Below are 13443 nucleotides of genomic sequence, written 5' to 3' on the forward strand. Positions count from 1 at the left end.
GAAGTGGCAGATGCGGTTCAACACTGATAAATGTAAGGTAGTGCACATGGGTAGGAAAAATCCGGGTTAGGATTATGTATTAAATGGGAGCACACTTGGGATGACTGACATGGAAAAGGACTTATATGTAGCAAACTTCAAGGGTACAGGAATACAGGCGCTGACCAAGAAGGGAACCAGTGAAGCCAGGTAAGTAATGAACAGCTTTAATCCAATGCGACACGTTTCACTACGCTTGGGCGGTTTCATCAGGCATAGCAGCCACTTCTCAGGATGAAACCGGTGAAACAAGTCGCATTGGATTAAAGCTGTTTGTTACTTACCTGGCTTCACTGGTTCCCTTTTTGGTCAGCGTCTGTATTCCTGTACCCTTGAAGTTTGCTACATATAGCTATATTGTCTTCAGGAAGGCTGCAGACCGATATCACTACGTTAAACGCATATCCTTGTTGTGTGGGAATTTGCACAACTTGGCAGGGTGAGCCTTTACTTTACCCTTCCTCCCCACATACTTGTGATCCGTTGATTCTTCACAAGGGAGCGCCTGTTCTTCTTTTGTTTTATGGAAAAGGACTTAGGAGTCTTAGTTAACAGTAAATTTAGCTGTAGTGACAAGTGTCGGGCAGCTGCTGCCAAGGCAAATAAAATCATGGGGGGCATTAATTGGGGCATAGATGCCCGCGACAAGGAAATAATTCTACCGCTGTACAAATCACTAGTCAGACCACACATAGAATACTGTGTACAGTACTGGGCACCAGTGTACAAGAAAGTTATAGTGGAGCTGGAGAGGGTTCAAAGACGGCAACCAGAGTAATACAGGGAATGGGAGGACTACAGTACCCAGAAAGATTATCAGAATTAGGATTATTTAGTTTGGAGAAAAGAAGGCTTAGGGGAGTGTGCTGCCTTTTTAGGTTAACTGCATTATAATGATAGGTTGTGTAGTGTACCACTGCCATATAGTGGCAGAAGTTAATATCAGCTTTACTTACACAGATAGTTTATACAGACAGGAAGTGACCTTTGTTCCAGGAAGCTCTTCCACCATCTTGAGGTAATTCTTCCACTGGGCAGGCAGCATGTATCTATCTCTCCCATGAGGTTTGGGACATCATCACCTGTAAGTGCCTTTCTGCTTAGTTATTTGTCATTTATGCTAGGCTAATGATTCCATGTGTACTGATATGTTGTTATTGTATTGTATTGCAGTTTCACAGACTAAAATAAAGTTGGAGTCCTCTGGTGGACAATACAAGCATGGGCTTCTGTTTACTGGAGTCTCTAACAAGTGTTTAGCTGTCCGTTTAGAACCACACATAGTCAGTGTTTTGAGAGCGGAACAGTGAAAAGGTGATAGCACAACAAGCCTGGAGATAGTAGTTGCTGCACAGACAGAATGAGTCTAAGATCAGGAAGTCAGTATAATGCTGAAGATCAGCTACCCGGGACACATCAAGGCAGGGAGAGTGCGCCAAGTGTCCAGCAGGATGATGTACGCTCACGCTCATCTAGATCAGCAAGGTCCAGTCAGATTTCATCAGCAAGTGCCCTTTTTGCCAGGGCTCGCGCCAAAGCAGAGGCTGCTCGCGTTCAGCTAGAATTTGCTGAGAAAGAGGCTGCCATTATGAAGGAAAGATCAGAGAAAGAGGCTGCCATTATGAAGGAAAGATCAGAGAAAGAGGCTGCCATTATAAAAGAAAAAACTGAACAGGAAGCAAAGTTGCATATTCTTCAACGTCAGTGTGCAGCCGCTGCTGCAGCAGCAGAAGCAGCAGCTTATGCGGATATTGAGCGGTCTGGAATGGAATCTATCCACGAAGGCCCAGATGTGCCCGAGAAACCGCTTTCCTCTGCAGAACGCACTAGGGCGTATGTCCAAGATATTTCAAGTGGCAGCTCAACAATACCGTTTCTCAATCCAAAGTCAGCTGAATTTAAACCAAAACCATCAGAACTCCTGAGCGCACGAAAACAAACCCATGAGGCTGGCAGTACCAGAGTGATAAAAGAAGAATCCTCACCGCAGCAACCCAAACACCAGAGCATGCGAGACGTCACTAAATATCTTATCCGTAAAGAAATGGTTAATACAGGCTTCCTCAAGTTTGATGACTGCCCAGAAAATTACTGGGCATGGAAGGCTTCTTTTCTGAATGCAGTCAAAGACTTGGACTTAACAGCAGCTGAGACGCTAGACCTGATGGTAAAGTGGCTTGGGTCTGAGTCTGCAGAGCATGCAAGAAGGATGCGCAGGATACACCTATTTAACCCTTCAGTAGGACTCGATATGGCCTGGCAAAGGCTAGAAGAAAGATATGGATCACCAGAGGCAATTGAAGGTGCTCTGATGAAAAGACTGGAGTCTTTCCCTAAGCTAAACAGCAAAGACAATTTAAAACTGCAAGAGCTGGGTGATATTCTTTGGGAAGTCCAGTGTGCCAAAGAAGAAGGTTATTTAAGGGGACTTGCACATTTAGATACTGCCAACGGTACTAAGCCTATAGTGGAGAAACTACCTCACCACCTGCAAGAGAAATGGGTGAGTGTTGGAGCTAAATACAAAGAAGAACATGGTGTCCCCTTCCCCCCTTTCTTTGTGTTTTCTAGGTTTGTACAGCAGCAAGCTAAGATGAGGTGCGATCCCAGTTTTTCCTTCATCACCAGCAGCCAACTGCCTAAGGCAGAAAAGCCACCTAGATCCTACAATAGGACTTCAGTGATCACCCACAAGACAACAGTTCCCTCTGAGGACCCAGGAGATTCAAGCAGCTACAAGGTAAACACCTTTGAAGGCCCTGACAGACTTTGCCCACTTCATAAAAAGCCCCATCCTCTAAACAAGTGCAAAGGGTTCAAAAGTAAACCTATCAAGGAAAGGTTAGCCTTTCTTAGACAAAACGGCATATGCTTCAAGTGTTGTGAATCCACCAAACATATAGCTAAAGACTGCAAAATACAAGCAAATTGCTCAGAATGTGGCAGTGACAGACACATCTCAGCTCTGCACCCCAATACTTTGCATCAACCATTAGAGGTCACTGAAACCCCAAAAGATGAGGGCAGGGAGCAAAAAGATAAATCAGCTATCCCAGTAATGTCCAAATGCACTGAAATCTGTGGTGACAGTACAAATCCACGCTCATGTTCCAAGATCTGCCTAGCAACAGTGTACCCCACAGGGAAAAGAGAAAAGGCAGTAAAGATGTATGTGGTTCTGGATGAACAAAGTAACAGGTCGCTGGCAAGGTCAGACTTTTTTGATGCCTTCAACATTACATCAAGGGCAGTTCCATACACCCTAAAGACATGTGCAGGAGTGATAGAAACTTCAGGGAGAAGAGCTACTGACTTTACTATTGAGTCTCTTGACAAAAGGATCCATCTCTCACTTCCCACTTTGATAGAGTGTGATATGATACCAGATGATAAATCAGAGATCCCTACACCAGAAGTGGCCCTTCATCATCCTCATCTTAATGCAATATCTCACCTTATTCCAGCTGTCCAGACAGACGTCTCTATTCTTCTACTTCTTGGAAGAGACATTCTACAGGTGCATAAGGTACGCCAACAAATTAATGGACCATTTAATGCCCCCTATGCGCAAAGACTTGACTTGGGGTGGGTTATAGTAGGAGAAGTTTGTTTGGGAGCAGCTCATCGGCCTGACAGTGTCAACACTTCTAAGACATCTGTGTTAACAAATGGACGCACGTCCCTTCTCAGTCCATGCCAAAACAGCTTTGTTGTTAAAGAAACCCTAAAACCATACTGTGGCTCTCCTTCCAGTTATGATAGGAATATTAGTAGTGGTCTGAAGACCGACAATTTAGGGAACTCAGTGTTCCAGAAGACAAAAGATGATGACAAACAAGCAATGTCCATAGATGATCAAACCTTTCTCCACATCATGGATAAAGAGACTTTCCAAGATAAGAACAACAATTGGGTAGCCCCTTTACCTTTTCGCAAACCAAGGTGTTATTTACCTAGTAACAGAGAGCAAGCCATGAAGCGCTTAAACACACTACGCAAAACTTTGCAAAGAAAGCCCGAAGTGAAAAAAGACTTTACAGAATTTATCAAAAGGATGCTGGACAATAATCATGCTGAATTAGCACCATCACTGGATAAAGGTAAAGAACACTGGTATCTGACAATGTTTGGCGTTTACCATCCACACAAGCCAGATCAAATAAGAGTTGTGTTCGATTCCAGTGCTCAACAGGAAGGCATTTCACTAAATGATGTACTGCTGAGTGGCCCAGACCTAAATAACACACTTCTGGGTGTCCTCTAACGCTTCAGGAAGGAGCCTATTGCCTTCACAGCTGATGTGCAACAGATGTTTTATTGTTTTCTAGTGAGAGAGGACCATCGAGACTACCTGCGTTTCCTGTGGTACAAGGATAACGACATAGATAAAGAGGTAACAGAGTACAGAATGAGAGTACATGTTTTTGGTAATAGCCCTTCCCCCGCTGTTGCCATATATTGTATGCGGAAAGCTGCCCAGAAAGGTGCAGAACGTTATGGTCAAGATGCCAAGCACTTTGTGATGAGACATTTCTATGTAGATGACGGACTTGCTTCAGCGAACACACCTGAAGGAGCAGTTAACATTCTCAACAAAGCAAAACAAATGCTGGCAGAGTCTAATCTGCGACTACATAAGATTGCCTCTAACAGCAAACAAGTCATGGAAGCTTTCACCGCAGAAGACAGAGCTAAAGACCTCAAAGACCTTTGCCTGGGAACAGACACCCTTCCATTGCAGAAAAGTCTAGGCCTAAGCTGGGATCTAGATAAAGACTGTTTTGTGTTTCAGGTTTCTTCAGCAGAAAAGCCATTCACAAGAAGAGGGATCCTATCCACTGTTAACAGTCTCTACGACCCTCTCGGGTTTGTGGCACCAGTCACCATAAAAGGTAAGGCCTTAGTTCGTGAACTATCAAGTGGAGAAAGTGAGTGGGATGCCTTACTTCCACAAGAAAGACTCCATGAGTGGGTCCAATGGACAGAGTCTTTACAAGCCTTACAATGTTTACAAATATCCAGGTGTTATGTACCTCTTTCATTGTCACAGGCCTGCAAAAAAGAACTGTACATTTTTTCAGATGCATCTGTTATAGCAATAGGTGCCGTTGCTTACTTGAAGGTAAGCGATGTAGGAAATGTCTGCCATGTTGGATTTGTTATGGGAAAATCCAAGCTAAGTCCTAGGCCAGCACACACAATCCCACGTCTAGAGTTATGTGCAGCTGTACTAGCGGTTGAACTGTATGAGCTAGTGAGAGACGAGATAGACCTAGACCTAGATGCTGTGAAATTCTTTACAGACAGTAAAACAGTCCTAGGCTATATCTGCAACACTACAAAGAGATTCTTTTTATATGTTTCTAATCGGGTGAACAGGATCAGACAAACAACACGTCCAGAGCAATGGTTCTATGTGCCCTCAGAACAAAATCCTGCAGATTATGCTACCAGGCCTACACAGATAGCTTGCCTTCAGAACTCTATATGGTTTTCAGGGCCAACTTTTCTGTATCAGACGGCTGTAGATAGTCCTGACACCAATGTTTACCCTTTAGTGGAGCCCGAAGCTGATCCTGAAATTAGGTCAGAAGTAGTAAGCTTCAGTACTAAAGCCCTTGACGCTAGACTGCAGCCACATCGTTTTGTAAGATTTTCGGACTGGAAGAGACTGAACAGGGTTATAGCGAAGTTAATCCATGTTACCAAAAGCTTCCAAAAGAAACCTAATGATGATCAACCTGGAAGTTGGAGAGTTTTCCATGAAAGGGTTAGTTTAGAAGAACTTTCACTAGCCAAGAGAGTTATAATTTCTTCTGTACAGCGCACATGTTTCAGGCAAGAATATGACTGTATTGAACAGCAAAAGATGCTTCCTAAACATAGCCGTCTTACAAAACTAAGTCCCTTTATAGATCAATATGGATTATTGAGAGTAGGTGGCCGTTTATCTTATGCCACGCTGTCAGATGAAGAGAAACAGCCTGTCATCATTCCTCACGATCACTACATTGCTACCTTGATCATAAGATATTATCACAGTCAAACAGTACACCAAGGGCGACACATTACTGAAGGTGCAATCAGAGCTGCAGGATTCTGGATTCTTGGTGGAAAACGTCTAGTGTCTGCAATCATTCACAAATGTGTCGTATGCCGTAAGCTCAGAGGGAGATTTGAAAGCCAAAAGATGGCAGAATTACCAAAAGATAGAGTCAATCCTGAACCTCCATTCACTAGTGTGGGTGTTGATGTGTTTGGTCCCTGGGAAGTTGTAACACGCCGAACTAGAGGAGGCAGCGCTGACAGCAAACGCTGGGCTGTTCTTTTCACGTGTCTTTCTATAAGAGCAGTGCATATAGAATTGATTGAGTCCATGTCAGCATCCAGTTTCATCAATGCTCTGAGAAGATTCTTTTCTGTGCGTGGTCCGGCTAAGTTGATTCGCTCAGATAGAGGTACAAACTTTGTAGGAGCATGCAAGGAGCTGCATATATGCTCAAATGATGCAGAACTTCTAGATTATCTCCAAGACAAAGGATGTACATGGCTCTTTAACACTCCACACTCATCTCACATGGGAGGTGCTTGGGAGAGATTAATTGGTGTGGCTAGACGAATTTTAGATGCAATGTTGCTCCAATCCAAACCCACTCACCTGACTCATGAGACTTTGAGTACTTTCATGGCAGAAGTTATGGCCATCATTAATTCAAGACCTTTGGTACCAATATCTACAGATCCAGATAACCCAACAGTTCTTACCCCTGCTATGCTCATGACCCAAAAGGTAGACTCTTTATCAGCCCCCTGTGGAGACTTTAGTACAACAGAACTTCATGCAAAGCAATGGAAACAAGTCCAATGTCTGGCTGATACATTTTGGAAGAGATGGAAGAGAGATTACCTATTTACCTTACAGAGTCGCAAGAAATGGGCAGAGACTGGTCCCAATATCAAGGTGGGAAATGTTGTGTTATTGAAAGATATTCAAGAAAGCAGAAATAACTGGCCTATGGGAATTGTCACAAATACGTTGCCAAGTAAAGATGGTAATGTCAGAAAGGTTGAAGTAAAAGTCACGAAACAAGGGACTGTTAAAGTGTACGCCAGACCAGTTTCTGATGTCATTGTTCTCCTTTGAGTATTTCTATTCTGTTATTGGCTCAATACATAACTAAGAGCTTGTCACTGAGAGTTTTCAAATGTGACATTTGCCACGAGCTGAATTCCATTCTGTGGATTACAAATGGGGTAGGAGATAGTTTGGCCTAGTGCGGCTTCTCCTATCTGAAGATGGGTTTATGGACAGAACTATTTCTTCATGTGGATTACCAGCTTGAAGTGCCACAGCCAAGAGACACTGATATTGTGGACTTATGTTATAGTTTGTTACTAGTTCTGGTCAGGAACACAATATCTTATTAATATGTTTTTCCCTGTACATCAGATATGTATAGGTAGTGATATAATGTATTATATCAGGCAGGGAGTGTGCTGCCTTTTTAGGTTAACTGCATTATAATGATAGGTTGTGTAGTGTACCACTGCCATATAGTGGCAGAAGTTAATATCAGCTTTACTTACACAGATAGTTTATACAGACAGGAAGTGACCTTTGTTCCAGGAAGCTCTTCCACCATCTTGAGGTAATTCTTCCACTGGGCAGGCAGCATGTATCTATCTCTCCCATGAGGTTTGGGACATCATCACCTGTAAGTGCCTTTCTGCTTAGTTATTTGTCATTTATGCTAGGCTAATGATTCCATGTGTACTGATATGTTGTTATTGTATTGTATTGCAGTTTCACAGACTAAAATAAAGTTGGAGTCCTCTGGTGGACAATACAAGCATGGGCTTCTGTTTACTGGAGTCTCTAACAAGTGTTTAGCTGTCCGTTTAGAACCACACATAGTCAGTGTTTTGAGAGCGGAACAGGGAGACTATGTATAAATATATCAGGGGGCAGTACAGAGATCTCTCCCATGATCTATTTATACCCAGGACTGTATCTATAACAACGGGACATCCTCTATGTTTAGAGGAAAGAAGGTTTCTACACCAGCACAGACGGGAGTTCTTTACTGTAAGAGCAGTGAGGCTGTGAAATTCTCTCCCAGAGGATATGGTCATGGTGAACTCTGTAAAACAGTTCAAAAGGGGTCAGGATGCATGTTTTGAGATTAAGAACATTGTTGGTTATGTATACTAGATTTATAGGGACAGAAGGTTGATCCAGGGATTTATTCTGATAATTCATATTTGGAATTGGGAAGGAATTTTTACCTCTAGTATGAGGGCTATCAGCAACCAGAGACCTGCCTGTAATGGCGGACATCCGCGAACGCACGGATGTCTGCCATTAACCCCTCATGCCATGATCAATAAAGATCACAGCATCTGCGGCAGTGTGATTCTTTAAATGGATGATCGGATCGGGCGCAGTGCTGCCGTGGGGATCCGATCATCCATAATGGTGGACAGAGGTCCCCTCACCTGCCTCCGACCATCTCCAGGGGTCTTCTGCTTTGGTCTGAGATCAAGCAGACCAGAGCAGAAGATAGCCGATAACACTAATCAGTGCTATGTCCTATGCATAGCACTGAACAGTATTAGCAATCAAATGATTGCTATAAATAGTCCCCTATGGGGACTACTAAAGTGCAAAAAAAATTTAAATGTAAAAAAAAGTTACAAAATTGGAAAAATCCCCTCCCCCATTAAAAACGTAAATCATCCGTTTTTTCCCATTTTACCCCCCAAAAAAGTATAAAAAAATAATTATTAAACATATTTGGTAATGCCGTGTGCGTCAAAGTGTGAACTATCAAAATTAATTGTTAATTATCCCGTATGGTGAACGGCGTAAACGTAAAAAAAATTGAAAAGTCAAAAATTATTGCATTTTTGTCACATTTTATTCCAAAAAAAGTTATAAAAATGTATAAAAAGTAAAACCTAAGCAAAAGTGGTACGAATAAAAACTACAGATCACGGCGCAAAAAATGAGCCCACATATTGCCCTGTATATGGAAAAATGAGAAAGGTATAGGTGGTCAAAACAGGGCAATTTCAAACATACTTATTTTGTTACAATAGATTTTTTTTAAGCGGTACAATTATAGAAAAGCATATAACATGGGTATCATTTTAATGTATTAACCCACAGAATAAAGAAAACATGTCATTTTTACCAAAAAGTGTACATCGTGAAAACAAAACCTTCCAATATTTGCTAAATTGCGGTTTTCTTTTCAACTTTGCCACATAAATAATATTTTTTGGGTTGCGTTGTACATTTTATGGTAACATAAGTGATGTCCTTACAAAGTACAATTGGTGACACACACAAAAAAAGCCCTCATATGAGTCTGTTATGATTTTTAGAAGGCGAGGAAGAAAAAACGTAAAATTCAAAAATAAACTTGGCCCGGTCCTTAAAGGGGTACTCTGGTGGAAAACTTTTTTTTTTATCAACTGGTGCCAGAAAGTTAAACAGTAAATTACTTCTATTAAAAAATCTTAATCCTTCCAGTACTTATTAGCTGCTGAATACTACAGAGGAAATTATTTTCTTTTTGGAACACAGAGCTCTCTGCTGACATCATGACCACAGTGCTCTCTGCTGACACCTCTGTTCATTTTAAGAACTGTCCAGAGTAGGAGAATTTCCCCATAGAAAACTTATGCTGCTCTGGACAGTTCCTAGAATGGACAGAGATGTCAGCAGAGAGCACTGTGGTCATGATGTCAGCTCTGTGTTCCAAAAAGAAAATAATTTCCATGGTAGTAATCAGCAGCTAATAAGTACTGGAAGGATTAAGAGTTTTTAGTAGAAGTAATTTACAAATCTTTTTAACTTTCTGGCACCAGTTGATAAAAAAAAAATATTCCACCGGAGTACCCCTTTAAAGCCAAAATGGGCCTGGTCCTTAACCCCTTAAGGACCACAGGCGTATGGTACCAAGGGCATACCTGGGAATTTCGGTCCCCGCCACACGCCGCACAGGGACCGAACTGGGGTGACTGCTGATATCTATCAGCAGGCACCCCGTGCAAATGCCCAGGGCGGTCATTAGACCCCCCCCCCCGTGTCGGTGATCGCCGCAAATCACCGGTGAATTTACACAGGTGATTTGCGCTAATTCCAGGTCATATGGGTCTCCGGTGACCCCATGACCCAGAAAATAAGGGGGATCGGGGTTGTCTAAGACACCCACGATCCCCCTGAAGGGATAGGAGGGAGGTGGCAGGGGTGCCACCCCTCCTATCCCTGCTATTGGTCATCCAGAAGCAACGACCAATAGCAGATCGGGGGTGGAGGAGTTAACTTTCGGTTTCCCTGTTCTGCCCACTCACAATAGGCCGGGCAGAACGGGGAAACCAACGAAGTCCACTTACCCATCAGCGGTGTCAGCGGGCGGCGATCCTAGGCGGGGAAACCGACGAAGTCCATTTAGCCATTGGTGGTGGCAGCGGGCGGCGATCGGCGGCGGTGATCGGCCGCAGAAGAGGACAGCGATGTGGCTCCCTGGATCCTACGGAATCCGGTGAGTTACCTAGATACATCTGGAGGGCTATAGTTTGAGACCACTATACAGTGGTCTCTAAACTGTAGCTCTCCAGATGTTGCAAAATTACAACTCTCAGCATTCCCAGACAGCTGTTTGCTGTGTGGGCATGCTGGGATTTGTAGTTTTGCAACATCTGGAGGGCCACAGTTTGGAGAACACTGTGCAGTGGTCTCTAAACTGTAGCCCTCCAGATGTTGCAGAACTGCAAATCCCAGCATGCCCAAACAGCTGTCTCGGCATGCTGGGAGTTGTAGTTGCGTACCTCCAGCTGTTGCATAACTACATCTCCCAGTACATGCTGGGAGTTGTAGTTTTGCAACAGCTGGAGGCACACTGGTTGGAAAATACTGAGTTGGTAACAGAACCTAACTGAAGGTTTTCCAACCAGTGTGCCTCCAGCTGTTGCAAAAGTACAACTCCCAGTACGCACAGTCTGTCAGTACATGCTAGGAGTTGTAGTTTTGAAACAGCTGGAGGTTTGCCCCCCCCCCCCCCCCCATGTGAATGTAAAGGGTACATTCACACGGGCAGGTTTACATTGAGTTTCCTGCTTCAAGTATGAGCTGGAAACTCACTGTAAACCTCTACCAGTGCGAATGTACCCTAAAAACACTACACTACACAAACACATAATAAAGGGTAAAACACTACATATACACCCCTAACACTGTCACCCCCTCCCCCCCAATAAAAATGAAAAACGTACTGTAAGGCAGTGTTTCCAAAACAGAGGCTCCAGCTGTTGCAAAACAACAACTTCAAGCATTTCCAGAAAGCCACTGACTGTTCAGGCATGCTGGGAGTTTAGCAACAGCTGGAGGCACTCTGTTTGGGATTCAATGGCATAGAATACCCCTATGTCCACCCCTATGCAATCCCTAATTTAGTCCTCAAATGCGCATGGCGCTCTCTCACTTTGGAGCCCTGTCGTATTTCAAGGAAACAGTTTAGTGCCACATATGGGGTATTTCCGTACTCGGGAGAAATTGCACTACAAATTTTGGGGGCCTTTTTCTCCTTTTACCCCTTATGAAAAGGAAAAGTTGGGGGCTACACCAGCCTGTTAGTGTTAAAAAACTAAAAAATGTTACACTAACATGCTGGTGTTGCCCCATACTTTTTATTTTCAAAAGCGGTAAAAGGGAAAAAAGACCCCCAAAATTTGTAACGCAAGTTCTCCTGAGTACGGAAATACTCCATATGTGGATGTATAATGCTCTGCGGGCGAACAACAAGGCTCAGGAGTGAGAGCGCACTATGTACATTTGAGGCCTAAATTGGTGATTTGCACAGGGGTGGCTAATTTTACTGCGGTTCTGACATAAACGCAAAACAATAAATACCCACATGTGACCCCATTTTGGAAACTACACCCCTCATGGAACGTAACAAGGGGTATAGTGAGCCTTAACACGCCACAAGTGTTTGAAAATTTTGGATGGGAAAATGAAAAAAAAAAAATTTTTCACTAAAATGCTGGTGTTACCCTAAATTTTTCATTTTCTCAAGGGAAAATTGGAAAAAAAAGCCCCCCAAAATTTGTAACCCCATTTCGTACGAGTAAGAACATACCCCATATGTGAATGGAAAGTGCTCTGTTGGTGCACTACAATGCTCAGAAGAGAAGGAGCGCTATTGGGATTTTGGAGAGAAAATTTGTCCGGAATTGAAGGCCACGTGTGTTTACAAAGCCCCCATAGTGCCAGAACAATGAACCCCCCCCCCATATGTGACCCCATTTTGGAAACTACACCCCTCATGTAATATAATAAGGGGTACAGTGAGCATTTACACCCCACAGGTGTCTGACAGATTTTTGGAACAGTGGTCCGTGAAAATGAAAAAAGTTATTTTTCATTTGCACAGCCCACTGTTCCAAAGATCTGTCAAATGCCAGTGGGGTGTAAATACAGGTACTCCCAGGGATACTTAACAGATGTCCGGGGGGTACTTGAGAAAAATCAGTAATGGCAGCCACAGCCACTGGTTACCGGTCTGGCCACTTTGAAAGAAATGGTAGGCTGACGCCACTGCACCGAGGAGCGGAGCAGGAGGACAGCAAGGGAGAAGTGTGGGCACTTGATGCTGTGGGCAGTAACTACCATCAGCTTTGAGGCTCAACTGCCCCTAACAACTTTATGAGGACACAAAGCAGGTACTTTCACTGTGTGTGACAATAAACATAGGGAGTTTGTAAATAGGTGGGTATTGTACTGCAGAATGCAGCCTAAAATGTTTGTTTGGCTGGTTCTTTGGAGAAGTCTTGTATGGGAGAAATCTTAATGGCGGTCTAGGCCAAATAGTGAAGAAAAGAAAAGAAAACAACTCCGGTTAGAGAAGGCGTCACCTGTAAATTGGGGGACTGGGAGAGGAACAGGGGGCCTGTTATAGAAGAAAGTAAAGCATATGAATTATACTATAATCATTACAAAATGTCTCTAATATAGGGGTACAAGTTTTTGGGAATGGGCAGTCACGGGGTACTCAGGCAAAAAAAGGTTGAGAACTACTGGTCTAAAGCCATCTAAGAAATAACTCTGAATACAAGTGACTACCCTAAGATTACCTAGACCATACTGTGGTTTACAATATATATTGTATGGCCATCCTTTGAAACCTAGTTGATCCATGTTATTATATGCCTCTATATTAGATTAGATTATGATAAATCATACTACTTCCATGATATATATTAGTAATGTGGAACAATATTGTTATACTACTGCTCTGCATGTAGACTTTTCAGATATGTTAACCTTCCAGTTTGACTGCTATGCAAAATTGATAAATTCTACATTTACCCTTAGGGGCCAGATACGAAACCTTATCT

The 13443-nt window shown here is 43.1% G+C and overlaps 1 protein-coding gene across 1 annotated transcript; it reads left to right on the forward strand.

Moving 5' to 3' along the window:
• The first annotated feature begins 1060 nt into the window (after window positions 1–1060).
• Window positions 1061–7495, forward strand: LOC130369492 (uncharacterized). Its single transcript, XM_056574831.1, has 3 exons — window positions 1061–1123; window positions 1213–4139; window positions 4368–7495. The coding sequence occupies exons 2-3, from the start codon at window positions 1400–1402 to the stop codon at window positions 7181–7183; spliced, it is 5556 nt and encodes a 1851-aa protein (XP_056430806.1). The 5' UTR covers window positions 1061–1123; window positions 1213–1399; the 3' UTR covers window positions 7184–7495.
• The last annotated feature ends 5948 nt before the right edge of the window (window positions 7496–13443 follow it).

This window comes from Hyla sarda, chromosome 4, assembly GCF_029499605.1.
Source record: "Hyla sarda isolate aHylSar1 chromosome 4, aHylSar1.hap1, whole genome shotgun sequence".
NCBI lineage: Eukaryota > Metazoa > Chordata > Amphibia > Anura > Hylidae > Hyla > Hyla sarda.

Excerpts from the sequence above, each read along its gene's own strand:
- LOC130369492 (XM_056574831.1), top strand. The coding sequence starts at position 1,400 with ATGAGTCTAAGATCAGGAAGTCAGTATAATGCTGAAGATCAGCTACCC. Across the intron at positions 4,140-4,367 it reads AGCACCATCACTGGATAAAG|TGAGAGAGGACCATCGAGAC; the intron begins GTAAAGAACACT and ends ATTGTTTTCTAG.